Here is an 18,510-nt window from a genome sequence, read left to right on the forward strand (position 1 = left end):
CTTTTTGAATGTACCCTTTACTTTGTCCTACTGGCCCATACTGGCCTTGGCAGGGCTATTATGGGCACTATGAACTGAACACAGCTAAGAAAATACCCAAGGCTAGAGGGGCATTGTTCCTATAGGACAAACACACACACACACACACACACACACATCACACACACACAGAACAAATGACCAAGGCTGAGAAAGTATTGTTTTCCTTTGCGTAAGACACAGAGAGAGGAAATGAGACATGTATGATATGAAGAAACAGACAAACACACACTGATCATGTTTGGGATGAACAAAAATGACGAGTACGACAGACTTTCCATGTGAAAAAAAACACACACACACACACACACACACACACACACACACACACACACACACACACACACACACACAAGAGCAATCTTAATCTGTGAGTATTTTTATTTTATAAAACTAGTTACATTTATTGCAAGTTTAGTAATGCACTTTCAATAAAATACTGTAAGCTATATGAATAAAGGAACTGTACAAATGATTAAGATTGAGATAAGAGAACTGCCTCCTTACCAGCTACTAAGTGTGCTGACAAAAAAAAAAAAAGGATGAAAAAAGAAAACATTTGCTGATTCAATTATCTAAAAATTCCAGATGCCATTTCCTGCAATAGAGGAAGTGGGTGGATTTTGCCTCAGGAAGTAGGAGTGTCCTTGTGTCTTGGCTGCCCAGACCTTTTACTCACTGTGTAAACATGATAGCATTCCTCCGGCTGTCCAAGGAGAGCTGCGCTTACTAACTTTTCATACAACCTTCATGTTTCTTTGCTGACTAATTAAGTTATCTCTTGTAAAAACATATCAACACCACAGCAAACGGAGCTCTATTGCATGTGTTGTCATTGTTCCTAAAGTGTAATACCTGTGAAAGGTGAACAATTACTGTACAGTGAAAACACTCAGGGATAAGGTTCTAGTGGGGAGGATATATTTTGGGGGTCAGACAGGTGGCGTGCTGTAACGGATCTCCACGTTGAACTTGTCAGGCGTCTTGGGCAGTGGAGGCTTCTTCTTCAGCATGTTGTGCTTCATTATCACCTCCTCGTTAGCATAGATTGGGGTGTCTGTGTCATCAGAGTGGTACCCTGACTGGTATCCACTCGTCTGATTGGACGATTCTGAGGCCAGAGACTCTTTACTCTTACAGCGTAGCAGTTGGCTAAAGAGAGAAAATAAGAGGGAGACATTTGCAATAACAAACATTAGATTTAGACTTAGAAAATGAATAAAGGAATTTACAACTCCCAAATAATAGTGGGTAAAAATGTAATGTTGGTTATATGCTGATGCTCAGTCCTCACCTGAAGTTGGGCGTGGTTTGCAGGTGTTGATTCAGACCCTTGACCTCCTCTGGTGAGAAGCCACTGTCTATGTGACCCTCCTGCAGAAGAGTCAACACAGGTGATTGATACTTCCTGCCTCATTCACATTCTTTAGTTTCCTCCTTTCTTTGCCAGTAAATTAGAGCTGCGACGACTATTTTATTACCAATCTAATCTATTTTATGATTATTTATCTGTAAAATGTTAGAAAATAGTGAAAATACTTCTAACCCAAAGAATTTCAGTTATAAAAGTAAAAAATAACAAAAAAACTAGGAAATGTTCAACATTTTTTGCTTGAAAATGATTGAGAAGGTTAATCAATTATCAGTAACTTTTCATCAATAATAATTTTCTGTTGTCAGCTGATCAATTACTTGACTTATTATTTTAGCTCTATTAGAGAGCTTGACTTATTTTTCATCATGCATCATCTAAAATCAAGAAAATCATGTCTTGTTCTTATTTCAACAAGGCTCTCATTTCTACACAGCCACATGACAAACTTCCTTTGATTTTATAGATTTAGAAAAATGTCTAAAAGAAAACAACATTTCAGAAAATTTGTCTGAATTCCACAAAAGTAAGAACAAGTGTGTATGTGTATGTGCTGGTTGACACTCACCATGACAATGCTGTGTGCCACAGGGATGTCCTCAAACGTCTTCACACTGAGGGGCCGACTGCACCTTTCACTCTGTTGGGACGGTCTGCACAAAAGGCATAAGTCAAAGAATGAAGATTCATTACTGAGTGCTTTAACATTTACAGTAACAGTGCCAAGTGACAGATAAGATCATCGTGCTGACCCAAGAGACGGCGGGCTGTCGTAGTGGAGCTGAGCCTCTAGGATTTCCCCACTTTGAGGTCTGCTGTAGGGGCTCCTGGGGTCAGGGGCCACTGGTGATCCCTCTGTCTCACCTGCTGTCAGGGGGATGTAGTCCTTCCCGTCCTACAGACAAAGAGTGCTCTGATAGTATCACCTCAAATACACACTGGATCAACTGATCACACACAAATGAGTGGAAAAAATTAATTTACAGTACAGCCAAAAAAAAAAATAATAATGTTGAAAAGGATCAGTTGGTGATATTAAATATATTCCCATAATTACTTTTCTTTGTGCTGTAACCATTTTGCATCAGCCTGTTTATTCTACTTCAGACTCAAGTGATTGCTTCCTCAATTTAGCAGAATGACTTGGCAGCACTCAGTGAATGGATGTGAACTTCTTGCAATCAGCTGTGTGTAATGTGGATATACAGGGAGAGATATTAGCAAGGAAATGTGTGTGCCTTTAGTCAACATTGCATCATGGATCATTAAGGCTGCTCAGAACACAAACTGGTACATCTGATATAGAGATAGACTGATATGGTTTTTTCAGGGCTGATACTGATACCGATTATTAGTAGTCAAGGAGGCGGATAACCGATATTTGGAGCCGATATTCATTTGCAGTAAAAGTGAAAATATTGGCGTCAAAATTTTGAATAATACAAACTCCAACACTTAACTTTGTTTAAATGCCTTTAGGCATATATTTATTAAACAGCTTTTCGGATTTGCAACATGTTAAAAGTTTTTTTTTATCTTAGACAATTGACATTTTTGTTTTAAAATTCTAACAAAAAGTGCAGGAGCTCCCAGGCTCAGCAGCATGTCTTATAAAGTTAAATGAAAACTTAAAAAAATAGCTCCCTAAAGTTTTCTATAGTAAATAAAGTTTTCCAAAATTTCAATATAACTGAAATGTTATTTTATCTTTCACTTATCTTTGTTTTAGGATCAAACAAAAACAAAAAGTGCAAGGCTGATATAATACTTTTGTTTCTGAGGTTGACAACATTTCAGAGAGCCTAAATGTTTTCTGCTGTTGAACTACAGCTGTGACAAAGAGTTAGATAGGGGCACAGTGGGCTTTTGTTTTGATCCACACACACATACACACCTGCTGAGCACTGGCCTGTAGCAGATTGCCCAGATGTTCAACCAGCTCTGCAAACGTCGGCCGGTCTGTAGGACGATCCAACCAGCAGTCCAACATGGTCTGGTATCTATGAACACACACATAGTCAACTGGATGATAGTAAGACCTCAGTTTGAGCTATATTTCTGTCATACATTTGACTGCATCATGCTAACTTTCCACTCACATCTCAGTGGTGGCGTATTCTGGGGGTCTCATCCTGGTGCCTTCCTTAAGCCTTCTGCAGAAAGATTCATCGATGCAAACACCCGGATAGGGAGAGGCCCCTGTAAGAGATATGATGTAGGTGATAAGACAGATACACGGTGGTCATATATATCCAGTGTTAGGTATGTGAGTGATTACTACTTGGCTTACCCAAAGAAAAGATCTCCCAGAGAAGGACCCCAAAGGACCAAACATCACTTTGTGTGGTGTACACCCGGTCAAATATGGTCTCAGGAGCCATCCACTTTAGAGGGAGACGTGCCTGTAGCAAGATGAAGATGTACATTTCACCGCTTCAAATAACCTTAATGATATGATGGATAGTCCATACATCAGTTTAGAGGACTCACATCTCCTTTGCGGACATAGTCAGGGTCTTTGTAGACATCTCTAGCAAGGCCAAAGTCACAGATCTTCACCACATTGTTCTCTGAAAGCAGGATGTTTCTGGCTGCTAGATCTCTGTGGATACACTACAGAGAAAAAAATAAACAGGATTTACATTCTCATGCATTAAAGAGTGATTGTTATCTCCAGTTTCTGATGCCAGATTTCCAAATAGTTGTAGTTTCACCTTGCGAGAGGACAGAAACTCCATGCCTTTGGCCACCTGGAAGCTGTAGCTTATCAGATCCTCCATGGTCAGATGGTCATCGTCTGAGCTCTCTGTGGTCACATGATGCATTTTACAATCACAAATGTGAGCCAAGTGTGCAAAGCACTGAATTGTGCACAAAAATGAAAAGTGTGCCATTCAGAATTGTCCTCAGCACCTTCCCGAGAGTCCAGGTTGCTGCCTGAAGCCTTGTCTCCAGCTGCAGAGCAGACAGCGGTTCCCGTGCAGATGTCCAGCTGGGCAATCTTCCCCAGACCCAGATCCCCTCCAGTCACATCCTCCTCTGCAGATGCCCACCTCTGGCTATCCACCCGCTTCCTCTGTTGACCATGGGAACACACAGATATCATTTAAGAAAAATCTTACATATATATCTTATATCTTAATATTCATGATGAAGGTATTCTTTCGGATTCAGCACTGGAGTTCACTGCTGTGTTAACGGTCTGTGGTAAATGATGTGACTGTGTGCAGCCGCCTGGGCTTAGTATGACCACATCAGAGGGTTGGCTGAGTTTTACTGGCTGCATGTGGGTTACACATCATTAACCTTGTATGGACTGTACTCTCCACGCTTGCTCTTCAGGTAGCTGGAGAGGTTTCCATGTTTACAGTACTCTACAATCACCATCAGTGGCCCTGCAGAGAGAGAGAAGAGGAGGTTAAGGATCAAAGAAAGATCAACAACTTGAAACTACACAATACAGGACCACAGAGGACATCTAGAGGCTGATTTAATAAGAGGTGTAAGGCATATTAAAGAGAGAGGAAAATAAATCATAGTCTCCCCAAAGGAACACAGATAACTTTGTGTTTGAAGGAAATGTGTAATTAGGTCAGGGAACACTTGTTGAGTTGCATCACTAGCTCACATAAAGAAGAAAACTGGTCAGGAACGCTGTGTGCTTGGAAAACCAAAGGGGACAAAGTAATGATGTGCAGTCTAGGCATGTGCTTTGTATGATGACTCACCCCCAGGCTTTGTACAGGCTCCCAGAAGGTTGACAACATTGAGATGATGTCCAATATGAATGAGAATTTTTAGTTCTGACATCAAGGCACGGTACTCACTAGATGTGGCTCCCTCTGTAACACAGAGAGATAAATGTAAGTTATGTGTTTTTGGAGGTTTTCGGTGAGTGTACTGGAGGTCAAAATACTCACCCTTAAGCATCTTGACTGCAACAGTGGTGCATGTAGTTGCTTTCTCAATGCCAAACGCGGCTGCTTCTACTACCTGGCCAAACGCTCCTCGTCCCAGTGGTTCACCTTTAATGCAAAACATTTGTCATGAAGCCTTGCAGGCAGCACCATCAGTGGAGATATAAAAGTCCATCCACCAAGCACTTGGGCTAGACTGGAATATCTCAACAACTATTGGTTGGATTGTTATTAAATGTTGACATTCTTGGTCTCCAGATAATGTCTCCTACTGACTTTGTGATCCTCTGATTTTTCCTCCTGCACCAACAAGAGGTTGACATTTGTGTTTTTTAGTGAAATATGTTGACAGCTGTGGATGATTTGCAATAGGTTTATTATTGGTTTATTACCTAAAACCTGAAAAACTAATGACATTCCTATCAGCCTCTTCTGCTGCTGTAGCAGCATGCATGTTTTTCTGCTCACCACAGTTGTAAAGAGTGGTTACCTGAGTTACTGTTTGCCTTTCTGTCAGCTCCAACTACTCTGGTCACTCTCCTCTGACTTCTCTCAATAACAAGGCATTTCTGCCCGCAGAACTGCAGCTCACTGGATGTTTTTGTTTTTGGCACCATTCTGAATAAACTCTAGAGGAATTCTCAGGAGATGTGAAAAATCCCAGGAGACCAGCAGTTTCACAAATACACAAACCAGCCTGTCAGGCACCAACAGTCAAAGTCACTGACATCACTTTTTTCCCTCCTTCTGAAGTTTAATATGAACATTAACTGATTCCTGCAATGAACTGTTGCCATATGATTGGCTGACTGGATAATTTTAATTGATTAACAGGAGTAAAAGTGTTTTTAATAAAGTGCATGTTGAATGTGTATAGTATAGGTGGTGATTTCAGACATAACCTTAGTTTTTTTTTCTCAAGCAAGAAGGGACCCTGAAGTTGCAGCTTGGTCTCATTTTAATATTTAGATATCTAAATAATTTATCCATCTCCTTTAGCTTTCTATTCCATCTTATCTGCTCACCCACAAGCATGTCTTAAAACTGATTAATATCTGCAGGTCCCATCTAATAACTACACATTTTTTCTTACTAAATCATAACCTCTAATTTTTCAAGTTAGATGAGCTTCCCCACAATCTTTTTATAACCCTCTGGTAACTGCAGAAGTAAGTTATCATAAATCATAATCATAAATATTTTTTTAATAATTCTATTTTTTTTTTTTTTTACTTAGAATTTTCTTGTTTTTCTCAAACATGAAAAAAACATGTAACAACACTACACAGCTACGCTAGCTCCATGAGTCTGAACTTTAGCTTTGTGCTGCATGCTAATGTCAGCATGCTAAAATCCATGCAGTGACAATGTTAATGACAATGCTGTTGAGGGTTGCTGAGATATTCCAGTCTGGCCCAAAGTGGTGGGACGACCAACTGTTCTTTAAGGGAGACTGTCTTTGTTTTTCCTTTGTAACTGAGCTGCCATTTAGGGACTTGTAGGGATTCAGTGTCTTGGTCAAGGACACTTAAGCAGTACAGATGCTTGTTGTGACAAGTTGAAAAATAGCACACAATATTCTCTAGACTGAATCAGACTTGTGTCTCACCGAGCTTCAGCCTGTCCCGAGGAAACTCCCACTTGTTAGCATCATACGTGAGCCTTTCACACTGCTCGTCCATGGGCATGTCCTCTGAGTCCAGGATCATGGACAGGTAGCCCGTCTTCAGATCCCCACCATTTGGCTGAAACAGTGATAGAGTGAGAAATATGAGAAACAAGCAGAGATGTAATGTGTGAACTAATGAGCTAGTATTTGTCTCAGCTCTCCCCTTTCACGAAATTAAAACTGTACAGCAGTTTTCCAGTGACTCTGGTGCCCCTCCAGTAAAAGGGGCCCAATCAAGTCTACGTGACTTATGGGAGCATAGAGTGGCCCTGTTGTTCCTGGATACAAAGGAGACCAGCCACTGAGAGCCAGACCAGTCACTTCTAATCAGTCATACACCCCCACAGTGTGTGTGCCAGTGCATGTGCGTGTTTTAGCTGCAATTTTTAAAAATCCATTATCGGGTCTCTTGTGCGTAACCTGAGGGAAAATCCAAGGAAGGAAAGTGTGGCAAAGGGAGGATGAGGATGAGGAAGTTCTTACTCTTTTTCTTCCACGGATGACAAAGACGATCAGCAACCAGAAAAACATGGCGATGACCACTGACCCAATCGGAACAATCAGTTCCACATTCGTCTTTTCCTCTGCGCCTAGAATAAACACAACAATATGATTTTCAGAGGTATTCACAAATGACCGTATAGTAAAGAGTCAAAGAACGGATCATGCAACTAATTTGACAAATTATTCATGAAAGTATGTGGGACAGTCACAATGGAATATCAAGTATAACGTGACATGACTTGGCAGTGTTGCATAAATTTCAGACGGGTTTGTCATTGTCTTTGGCATGTACAAGTCCATGTGTGTGTCTGTGTTTGGGTTGGAGGAAGGAGACTCTTGACTGTTAGCAGACTGATATTTTATCTAGTCATAACAAATGGTCAGCAGTCAGCACGAACAGCTACTGCCAAAGACAACTTGGACAAACCCAATCAGAGCCATAGTAGCTTGTAGCTACATGGTGTAATAAACTGTCTCTCTCTGCTTCAATTTCGTTTTAAATGTGTTTTAAAAAATCAGTTAGTTACGTCACAGAGCATGGCCTGTCACTTTCCATGTCTGGCTTTGCGACTCACTGGCATCACGTAATTGACATGAGGGACGATCAGACATCAGATCTCATAAATATCATACATATTTTGATTAAGTGGAATCCAGGCCCATCAGAAGCCACAAAGATACTGCCTGTGACTGCTTCACTCAACACGAGACAAGACATTTACTGCTTGGTTACGTCCCTTGTTAGCAGAGCTGGCGCCTGAGCAGAGCTACTGTAACTGGGTCTGCATTCTGCTGGCAGGGACCAGGTCACGTAGGCCCTGGTTCTAGTTAGTGTTTGTTTGTTTGTCGCTGTGTCTCTGTGTTCAGGACAGAAAAGGGTGGACAGGAGAGCTGAGGCTGGAGCTGGGGCAGGGCTGGCCTCTCCCTTTGTCCTGCAGCCTCCTCATTGTTTTAGATTTAGAAACTCCCTGGAGGATGTGCGCTAACCGGGCCAACTTCCTGTCATGCGGAAGCAAAGTTATTATTACACTACATCTTTGATATCAAAAATGTCGTATGTGTGATGTAAAACCTTGAAGCCAGTTATAAATACAAGGCCTGTGTGAGCGTTGTGTGTTTTTGCCAAGAGGTTAAGACTAAACTCACTTGAATGAGCCGATGAACAGTTTATTCTTTACAATCAGCCATACTGAACGAGCCTATCAGGCACAGACCCAGAGGCCCAAAGGGTAAGCAGGCCCCCATGCCAGAGCCTTGGTTTAAAAGAGGCTGTCAACATTTCTTGTGGGAAATTCAATTGAATGATCACAAAGAGGCAGACAGCAACTACAAAGAGATACAAAAACAAGTATAAAAAGAAAAAAAATGACAAGAAAGAGACGTAAAACTCCTTCTGCAAACAATGCAACACACAGTCTCTCCCAGTTTGGATGTCTTGTTTTTATGTAAAGGGGTTGGGGGTATTTTACACCTCTGTGCCCCATTTCCTCAAAATCCCTCCATACCATCAGTAAACATCATTAGTTAGAATTAGCTTGATTTGGACTGACCTTCAGTCATCAGAAAGGCCAGTGAGGTGTCACAGCCAAGGCTGTTACACGCAGTGCAGTTGTACAGACCACTGTCCTCCTTCTTCACACGCTGAATGGTTAAAACATGGTTGTGCTGGCTCAGAATAACACCTGAAAGCAACGCAAGGTGTTTTTAATAGCAGTGTCGACTGTCGAAGTGAGTCAGTTTTCTCTGAAAAGCCAAGCAGGCCTTACCTGAGCCCTCCACCACAGTGTGGTTGTTTTTGGTCCACACCACCGTTGGGTTTGGCGTCCCAGCAGCATCACAATGGAGAGTAATCGTTGCACTTACGTTAACTTTTTGGTCGGTTAAATTATTAAGGATCCTCGCAGCCTCCAGACCTAAAATCATTAAAAATCTCATTTTAGTCCCACTGAAAAATATAAATGACAGACAATAATCTCACTATGCAAGCATGTAGCTCCACATCAGAGATTGAAAATATGATCAGAAAAAAAATCATGCTTTTTTGTTTTTGCAGTACACAAACCTGATCAAACCAGAGATCATAACATTCTTCCATGTGAGTAACTGAATAAAAGGGAAATTGTAAGTTCATCTAACCTCTGAGAGAGAGTCGGCGTAGCAGACAAGTTCTCTCCCTCGTCTTGATGTTTTCCACCTGACAGGCGTATAGGCCCTCATCCTGACGGGATGCGTTGAGCAGCGGCAACTCCAGTGTTATGTTGGTGGCCTGTGGGCTGGACAGCACCACCTGCGATAGGGGCCTCGGCTGCAATGACAGGGAGCGGCAGGGTTGTACCGGCGCCACCTGCTCTGACTTTGAGATGTTGGTCACACGGAACCAGGCCAGGTTGCCGTAGATCACCCGGTCCGCCTTACACCTCAAAACTACATCCATGAGCTCCTCTAAGGGCTGATTGGATGGTGACACACTCACCTCAAGGCCGCCTGAGCACACAAGCAAGAATAAGAACAGACATGAGGGATACTGAAATGTCCCAGAAAGAGCCCATGTGGAACAAGAAGAAAGAGAAAGCACTCACGTGTCACATGGAAAAAAATGATGCGTGAATCCTTTCCTATTTTGTTGGCAGCCATGCATCTGTAGAGGGCATGGGCCTCTGCTTTTTGAATCTTCAGTGAGCTCACGATTTTCTATGGAAACACACTCATTTTGTTAATAATTGTACATTAAATACAGGCACCATAAGGCTACAGATACAATAGGTTTCTTATACAGAAGAAGTGGGGAGTCATCAGGAGGAATTATTTACCTTTTGGGCGTGATCAGTGTCTGTCATAATTCGTTCCACATGGTTGTGACCAGAGCTGTTGCTGATATCTCTCCAACCAGTACACTCCTTAAGCTGTATCTCAGACTTTATCAGCCCTGACCTGTTGGACAAAAAGGAGCAAAAAGAAGCTAAAACTAAAATGTTTTGCTGTGATACTTTTCAAAAACTTTTCTCACATAAGCAATGAAGCACCAACTGTGCAAAGTGCTGCATAAATGATACACAAATGGAGCAGCTTCTCTTTCACTCTGATACAACAAATGCTTATTAACACTGATGTATGACACACAAATAGAGACCTAGGAGCAATTATAAAGGACACTCAGAATACTCGTTTTTCATGCTTCCATTGACAAAAATAGATGAGCTTCCTTTTTCTTTTTTTGTCTTTTTACTACACTGCAATTTATTTTTATCTGAGACGCACGCAAAGTGCCGTCAGTTAAAATCACCGGAAAATATACAGGAAAGCTGAATATTTTCTCAAATGTGACCACAAACTTGGGTATGTGATAACGAGGGAAAGAAAGTACACAAGGAGAGACGCAGCCTCTGCAGGAAGAAGCTCTTTTTTGACAGAGAGCAAGATGGGAACAACAGGAAACGTAGCGCAGGACGGAGGAAGTGCTCTGATGTGTAGGCAGAAGATAAGGAACTTGGTCAACGTGGCCACGCACACCTCGTCCTTTCTATCAACACTCGTCAAATCGCCGCATACCTGAGGAGGCTGTTGTGTAAGCGCTGAGAACTCCGGTCTGTATGGTGTATTACTCAGACAGAGCTGCTATCTTCAACAGCTGATCCAGAGAGGACATGGATTGTAGTACAGATGTCTGATTGTACTAAATTAGTAAACAACATTAGTCTGAATAATTGATGTTCTTCTAAAAATGGATTTTGTGAGGAGTGTGAATCACATCCGCTGATCTGCATCAGGTCAGAGTTCACTCTCATTGTCTCTTCTCTTGTTTTTGTCAACATCACGAAAGCAGCTATTTCTCTCTAAATCAACAACCTGTTGACAATGAGTGACTGAGAGGCATGTGAACACTGTGTCCATGCCCAAAAGGGAAGTCCCCCTTCTTTTTTTCTCTTTCTCGCTCTCTCTCTCTCTCTCTCACTAATACACACACACACTCTGAAGAAGGGTGACTTACATAAAGACCTCTGGACAGTCCTCTTTGGACATCCACTGCCAGTGGATGTGCACAGGTGTGGGAAATCCACGAGCGGTGCACCTCAGGGTGGGGCTGCTGCCATATGGGTATACATCAGTGTCCACAGCCACCTCCTTCTCAATGATATGTGGGGGCACTGTAGAAAAAGACATCAAGAGTTATCAGCACTGTCTCTTGATCAACAGCATCAGGCAGCTAAAGAAGAAACAGGCAAGGGAAAGAACAGGGAAAACATGCCATTGACCAGCAGCTGGAAGGAGCGTCTGTGTTCCTCTTTAGTGTTCTTATTGGTCAGGACAATTGTGTAATTCCCTGCATCCATTTCTGTGACTGCACGGATGATGAGGGCATCATTCCTCTGCTTTATTCTGTAATCATCCTTCATTGGTAGGCCATTTTTTAACCTAGGCAGACAGAGCAGAGTAGTCTTACTAAACAATCTGTAACACACAGTATCTGGAATGACATGATTGTAAGAAGATCACAAAGTTAATTCTGTCCTCCTATAACTTTTTCACGTCACCACAGCTACAGTATACAGTACTCTGTTTAACTGTATGACAGACTGGTACCATAGTGTTAGTATTCTACAGTGAACATACCATTTAAAGCTGGGTTCTGGGTAGGCTGAGTACTTGACAGGGATCAGGGTGGTCAGATCTCCCACATTTACCTCCCAAACCTTCATCCATGGCTCTTTCATATCAATGAAAGGCTTCTCTGGAAAAATACAATCACAAAAGTACAAATTAACTGGATTCCAGTATACAGCAGTTTAATGTGATTTCAACATAGCAGAGAGGAGTTTGCTTTGTGAGGAATAAAAACCAAAGACAAATCTTTGGATGTCTCTTACACTGAGACATAAAGTGATTTTAAAAGATCATCATGAGAAATATCATAGACAAAGGAGTGTCTGAATGAAGGGGAGGTGAAGATAATTTAATTAGCAAACAGGTACCCCAGCATGAGCATCTATGCTGTATTCATGTCATACCATTTGAACAGTGAGCACAAGCAGAGAAATGGGAACAGTTCACATCAGACTCTGACTTGTTATTCTGAATCTGAGACATCAGGAATTTCTGGCACATTTATCTCCCACAAAAGAACAACAGACATGTCAACAAACTATTGACAGAATGGCTGCGAATACGCCACCACTAACAGCCATATACAAACAAAATCCAATTTTAACACTTACACAATAGAGTCAGAGTGTTTTTCTTGTTATTCACTCTGCCAACATTGCATGAATGCAGCATTATGATTCACAGGGCCTATGTACTGACAAAATGTAGTAAAAGGTTAATAGACAAGTCAAAAATATAACTGAAAATATCAGTACATGTTACAGTGAGTTATATAATTAAATATATTGTTAAAAGCAAAACAACTAATAAGCCTTATACAAATACTTTGCCTTGCAACTCCTATTATTTTTCCTTTACCACCAAGCAGTTTATCTGGGTCATTTTAGCTTCAGCTATGTAGCTAGCGACCTAGCTACACTGCTAAAACTGTGTTCTTTGAGGGCACCTACCATACACTTTAAGCACTGCAGAGGCACTTTTCTCCATCTGTCCACTGGACGCAGTGCAGGTGTATTCTCCACTGTGGTCGACTGTCACATTCTCCACCGTGAGTGTGTTGGACAGCTCCAGAGAGTTCCACAGCTTCTTCTTGTGGGGCGTCTCGTGGGTCGGCCTCGAACCATTCACTGAGGTCTGACATTAGGGAGAGACATCAGGAATATGAAGTGTATTTGTCGCTTAAAAGATGACACAGAGCACATGTGGACACTTAGAAACAACTGTGAAAAAGAAACCAGATATTGGTTTTAGACCTCTAGGCTTATTTTTCGTATGTAAGCAGTCAGGAGACGAAAAACACATCTGGTCATCTTTGCACTTTGACCTGGTATAGCTGAAGAGATGAGCTGAAGGATTCCTGAAGGCAGGAAATGAGGAATTTGTCAAGGACAACAGGAAGGGAGATACTGCACTTCTGGTATCTCTGTCTGTCCTCAGTGGTGATTCAGACAGGTTGATAGAAGCCTGACACATGACTTCATTAAAAGTATACAAGGATGTTAACCACCACAGAAGAAGAGTGGAAAACTCCCTCTGGGCAACTGACCAGGGCCTGACCAGAGTGAGTCCAGTTGAATTCGATGCCCACGTTGAGCTCGGTGTGGGCAGTGCAGCTGAGCACCAGCCGCTCCCCCACAGACAGCCTCACTTGCGCCGGGGTCAGGGTGAGGTCATAGATCTTGTATCCTGCGGAAAAGGGAGGGGAGACATGGCAGTCAATCCATGGCCTATTGTTCTCTTGAGACTAGCGACTCTCTCTGCACCTACTCTCCCTGGATCACTCACGTCACCAAGTCACCAAGTCACCAAGTCAGTCTTTCACTTTACTTATGACCACTGTTGCTTTGTCTCTCACTCTCTCTCTCTCACACACACAAGAACCAATCTACATTCAGACACACTCTTTTTTATTAAGTTGTTGTATTCATTCAGTTTCTTCCTCTGTGTGAATCTTTTTCCATCTTACCGACAACAGCCACAATGTAGAGAGGGGACTTAAACGTCTCATTTCCGACCCGGGTCTGGCAGGACACGACGCCAGCGTAGCTGATCAGATAGCTGGGAACAGTGAAGCCCGTCTTTGCGTCCCAGTGTGAATCCTTCCCATCGGGATGAAGCTCCTTATTTGGATACTTCTGACAGACACAGAAATGTACTGATTTTGAACAAAGAATTAGAAAATATATCAACAACTGGTTTAACACATGAGAAGGGTTATCTGATTATGTACATATGATAGCATTACTTTTTTAAAACACCACATTAGATAAAGGAACTATGTAAACTGATATGACATTATCAGAGGCCGGAGTTTCTGACAACAGAGGAACTGATATCACTCCAGAGAATGTATCTTTCAATATGTTCACTTGAAGCCACAATAAACTGCATTTTGTCTCACGTAAAACATAAAGGTTAGTCTAGTCATTATGAAACCATTTGAAAAAAAATGTCATCTATAAAGCCTGAAAATAACCCTGATGATGTCATTAGTGTTTTTTTGGCTCAGGGTTGGAGATCAAAACTTTGCAACAGAGAGCCTGCATGTGTTACAAACTGGAGCATGGAGTTTGAAAAACATGAGCATTAACCAGGCACAAGCTGAACTGATGCAAATGGTTGCATTTTGATCCATACTAATGACACAAAAAAATCTCTGCCTTTTTTTTGGCTTTGATTTTGAAGATTCTTTTTAAAATCTGACTTTTCTTAGTACCCCAACATTGAAGCAGGAAACATTTTATGTTTTAAAACCAAAAGTTTTAACGACTGTTGTGCCTTGGCAGAACATGAAGTGAACAAAAACAACTCTTCCTTACAGTGTGGAGCGTAACGTTGAGATTCTCCACCGAGCCTCGGCAAGGTATCACCACCCGCTCCCCTTCACGGATGAACACCACCTCATATTCTTTCTCAGACGGCACAAATGGCACCTTGTAATCTACAATCAAAACACATTAGACATATGTTTAAATCAAATCAGGACAGGGACATAGCAAGGAGGTGGTCAGGGGTGGAACTGACTAACCATGAGGTGACCAAACAACCTTTTTGTTTTTATTGTATAGCGTAGATCAATAAATCACTGAGTATGATTTCTGTCTAGTTAAGAATATTTGCCATAGTTCTCTATGCCACTGTCATCACTCCAGCCACACCCAAAAACAGGGTTAAGATGAGTTATACCGTGGACAAAGACATAAGCCGCAGCTGCAGTCTTGCCATCTTCGACTTTCAGGTCTCTGTAGGAACACTGATACTGTCCAGTTTCATTGACAGTTGCATTGGAGATCCTCAGTGTTGTGCAGAAGAGTCCTGATCCGCTGCAGTCACTGACAGAGAAGCGAGTGCTTATGGGAGGAGTCGACCACCTCAGGTACTGACGACCTCTGCCAGTGAGGAGACAGACAATTATAAATGATCTGTTGATACACTGTGCATCTATGGGTCAATGGATGGAAGGAATGCAGTAAGGTACATGTATACATACCTGCATGTCAGTTCCAGGTTGTCGGATTTATTCATCCTATGAATGCCATAGATGTTAAGTGTCGGTGGGTCGGGCATAAAGCGCAGTTCAATGGCTGCAGGAATCAATAACACAAGTCAATCACAGCAAAGAGTAACAACAAACACAAACAACAGTGGTGACATCAGTTTTACTTGTCCCTTACAAGTAATAGGTACATAACAGGGTCAGAGGTCACGTCACCATTGTTTCCCAAAACACAGTATGGTTCTGGAAAAGCACAGGGTAGAAACTGAAAGTAGAAAGTACAATACAGGAAAAAAAGTCTCCAGTATGGGATGTGTTTTTGTAACTGACTCTGTAGCTACTCATGGCCATTTTTCCACCGCTGCAGAAAATGGCGGAGCTGTGTAAAAACAGGAAGCAGGGGAAGATGGGCTGGGTCAAGCTCAATAGCCCAGCACAGTATGGCGTAGGTGGGGTTCCTGTTTCTGAGGATACAGGCTGTCCACCACCTCCCTGTGAGGCACTAAAGCACATATCACATTGTATGGAAAAAAAACCTGACACGATAAGCTGACCAAGGAGCCATTATATAAATCCACCTTGATTTAACTATTGACCCTTAAATAAACAAGCCTGCCCTTATTCTAAACTGGGAATATAACTGGTTGTAACTTTTTTTTTTTTTTTTTGGTCAAAAAGTTCCCTCTTTTTCTCAACTCATCCTTTTGTGCTTATATGAAAACACTGATTGGCTGACACTACAATACTTTTTCATATTCTTCGCATTTCAGATTTATCCTTAGCAGACTTACACAGCTGTTAATAAACCATTAAGAAAGTCCATGTTTATCTGTCCTCATACTTATACAACTGAGGAGCAAGTTAATTGATAGAAAATGAAAGACAACCTGGTAGCATAAGTGTGGCTACAAACTTCTACATAATAAAACAACTGAGTTCTGTTATTCAGTATAGGCAGTAGTTACAGTAGAAGACTTGATGAGTATTTTTTTTCTTTTATCTTACCAGCAGCACAGCTGATTTTCAGAATAATGCCAAGTACTGGGATGACGGAGACTGCCAGAGCCATCATCCGACAGGAGACAGAGTCTTCATCAAAGTCCAGTTAAAAAGCTTCACTGCAGTCAGAACAGTCCCATACGCTCAGTGCTAATCCACTGACCCCTGAAGCTTTGTATTCCACTCCAGAGACTGTTTGCGTCGCCGAAAAGTCATGAAAACAAGTAGCAGCGGAGCAGCAGTGGACGGAGGTCAGCGGCGTGTAAACTGATTGTGTGTGTGTGTGTGTGTGTGTGTGTGCATATGTGTCCACGGAACTGAAGCTGCTGCTGAGGAGGATGGAGAGACGCGCTTCAGCCGAGCAGCCCGCAGGGGAGGAGCGTCTCTCTCTCACCCTTACAACAGACTTGTTGGAGAGGCAAACACTGAACTTTGACCAGAGTTTCTGAGGCAAACTCCTGTAGTTTGAAGGTTCAGTTGAAATTAGCAGTGAAGAGGCTAATCTCTCTCCTAACATTAACCCACCTTTTAACAAACAGCTGCGTGATCAATATTGAGCAACATTACCATTCATTTGTAGTATTATTTGTGTCCTGTGTCTAATACATACTCTCTTTTTAACTCTGTTTTGGTCTCCACCAGGCCCTGAAGGCAACATGGGGGCTAAAGAGAGACCTGATGGCTGAGAAGAACTGTTTCACAAATCCAGGCATCAAAAAACAGATGCTCTTTGGATCCAAGGACATATCATGAAACTAAGAAAGGACAGAGGTTGGACTTCTACTGAAAACTAGACTTAAGAAATTATTTATTTACAAGTTCCAAAATGGCATATGAAATAACTGACATGAATTTTATGTTAACTTTTTTTTTTTTAATTAAGAGTGATTATTGCCATGACAAATTCAGTAGGCTCAAAGTCTAATTTTAAAATGTAAGTATAATCTGTCTTGTTTAAGGTGCTGCACTGCCTCTCTGAACCATTATATGAGAATGGGAGTTTGTTTTTTTACTGAGGTCTTTTTGAAGGACCAAATCAATTTATGGATAAGTTTCCATCACATGCCCAAAGATGAAGGTTAGGAAATAAGTTCATGATAATTTAGGACAGCACCTGCCAAAGAGGTGGGGAGCAGCCTACAGCACATCAGGCACAGATTAAAGTCCACATTGTCGTATTTAAGTTCTACCTAGGAGAAATGAAAGCCATGCAATAACAGGAGACTGTGTCTGATGATGATGTTTTTCACCGGAATTCACAATTGCCCTCAACATGACGAATGTAGCATTTCACTTGATGAGCAGGAGGAGGGTTGTGTTTTGAATCTGGCATGGATTCAGAAGGGTTTAGGGAGATGATGGGGTTAAATGTTATGTGCTACATCCACATGTTTCCTGGCCTGGTCACTCCTACAGGGACACTCTGCCTACTAAACCGCCTACCCACCTCCTAACCAACACTTCCTGGAGGGCACTCCACACAAAATGCACCTCTGGAAAGCTGGAAACACAAAACATTTTCCATTTCTCTATCTGCCTTTGTTTTCCAAACTCAATATGCAGTGATTGCTTTGAACTCTGGCCCATTCAAAGACAAAGAGAAACATAAAAAATGATTTTAAAAGTATTGGTAGGGAAAAGCAGGAGATGGAAAAACTGGGCAAGGAAATGTTTGAGGTTGTGTGGAACATAATAATAGATATTTATATTTTTGGGCCATTGAAAACAACATGATGTGGGTGGTATGTGCTCAATATTCCCAATATGTGACACTTTTAGAAAGTTTTTTTTTTTTTACTGTTACATTGTTTTAGCTTGCATTTCTATAGCAAGCTATGTCAACTCAAACACAGTATTTGCATTGAAATCACATCTGAAAACAGCTCTTATTCAAAAGTCATAACAAGTAAAA

General features: G+C 41.6%; 1 protein-coding gene across 2 annotated transcripts; it reads right to left on the minus strand.

The window, feature by feature from the left end:
* Window positions 1–402: 402 nt before the first annotated feature.
* kdr (kinase insert domain receptor (a type III receptor tyrosine kinase)) lies at window positions 403–16,931 on the minus strand. Of its 2 annotated transcripts, none has more exons than XM_018670315.2 (30): window positions 16,605–16,931; window positions 15,594–15,687; window positions 15,290–15,492; window positions 14,923–15,044; window positions 14,070–14,235; window positions 13,650–13,789; window positions 13,054–13,237; window positions 12,113–12,230; window positions 11,748–11,914; window positions 11,490–11,646; window positions 10,312–10,432; window positions 10,081–10,192; window positions 9,638–9,985; window positions 9,268–9,414; window positions 9,052–9,183; window positions 7,481–7,587; window positions 6,938–7,073; window positions 5,332–5,436; window positions 5,140–5,253; window positions 4,718–4,806; window positions 4,325–4,487; window positions 4,126–4,217; window positions 3,902–4,024; window positions 3,702–3,813; window positions 3,511–3,610; window positions 3,306–3,411; window positions 2,164–2,306; window positions 1,980–2,064; window positions 1,334–1,413; window positions 403–1,191 (listed from the first exon to the last, which is right to left on the minus strand). In XM_018670315.2, the coding sequence occupies exons 1-30, from the start codon at window positions 16,669–16,671 to the stop codon at window positions 972–974; spliced, it is 4,053 nt and encodes a 1,350-aa protein (XP_018525831.1). In that variant the 5' UTR covers window positions 16,672–16,931; the 3' UTR covers window positions 403–971. The 2 variants fall into 2 exon arrangements, with proteins under 2 accessions (XP_018525831.1, XP_018525829.1); XM_018670313.2 differs by having other exon boundaries at window positions 14,070–14,238.
* Window positions 16,932–18,510: the final 1,579 nt, after the last annotated feature.

The sequence above is a fragment of the Lates calcarifer genome, linkage group LG17, assembly GCF_001640805.2.
Source record: "Lates calcarifer isolate ASB-BC8 linkage group LG17, TLL_Latcal_v3, whole genome shotgun sequence".
NCBI lineage: Eukaryota > Metazoa > Chordata > Actinopteri > Centropomidae > Lates > Lates calcarifer.

Coding starts and splice junctions, on each gene's coding strand:
- kdr (XM_018670313.2), bottom strand. CDS start 16,671: ATGATGGCTCTGGCAGTCTCCGTCATCCCAGTACTTGGCATTATTCTG. Junction 9,986..10,080: donor CATTTTTTTCCATGTGACAC/GTGAGTGCTTTC, acceptor TTGTGTGCTCAG/GCGGCCTTGAGGTGAGTGTG. Junction 9,184..9,267: donor CACTGTGGTGGAGGGCTCAG/GTAAGGCCTGCT, acceptor CGTTGCTTTCAG/GTGTTATTCTGAGCCAGCAC.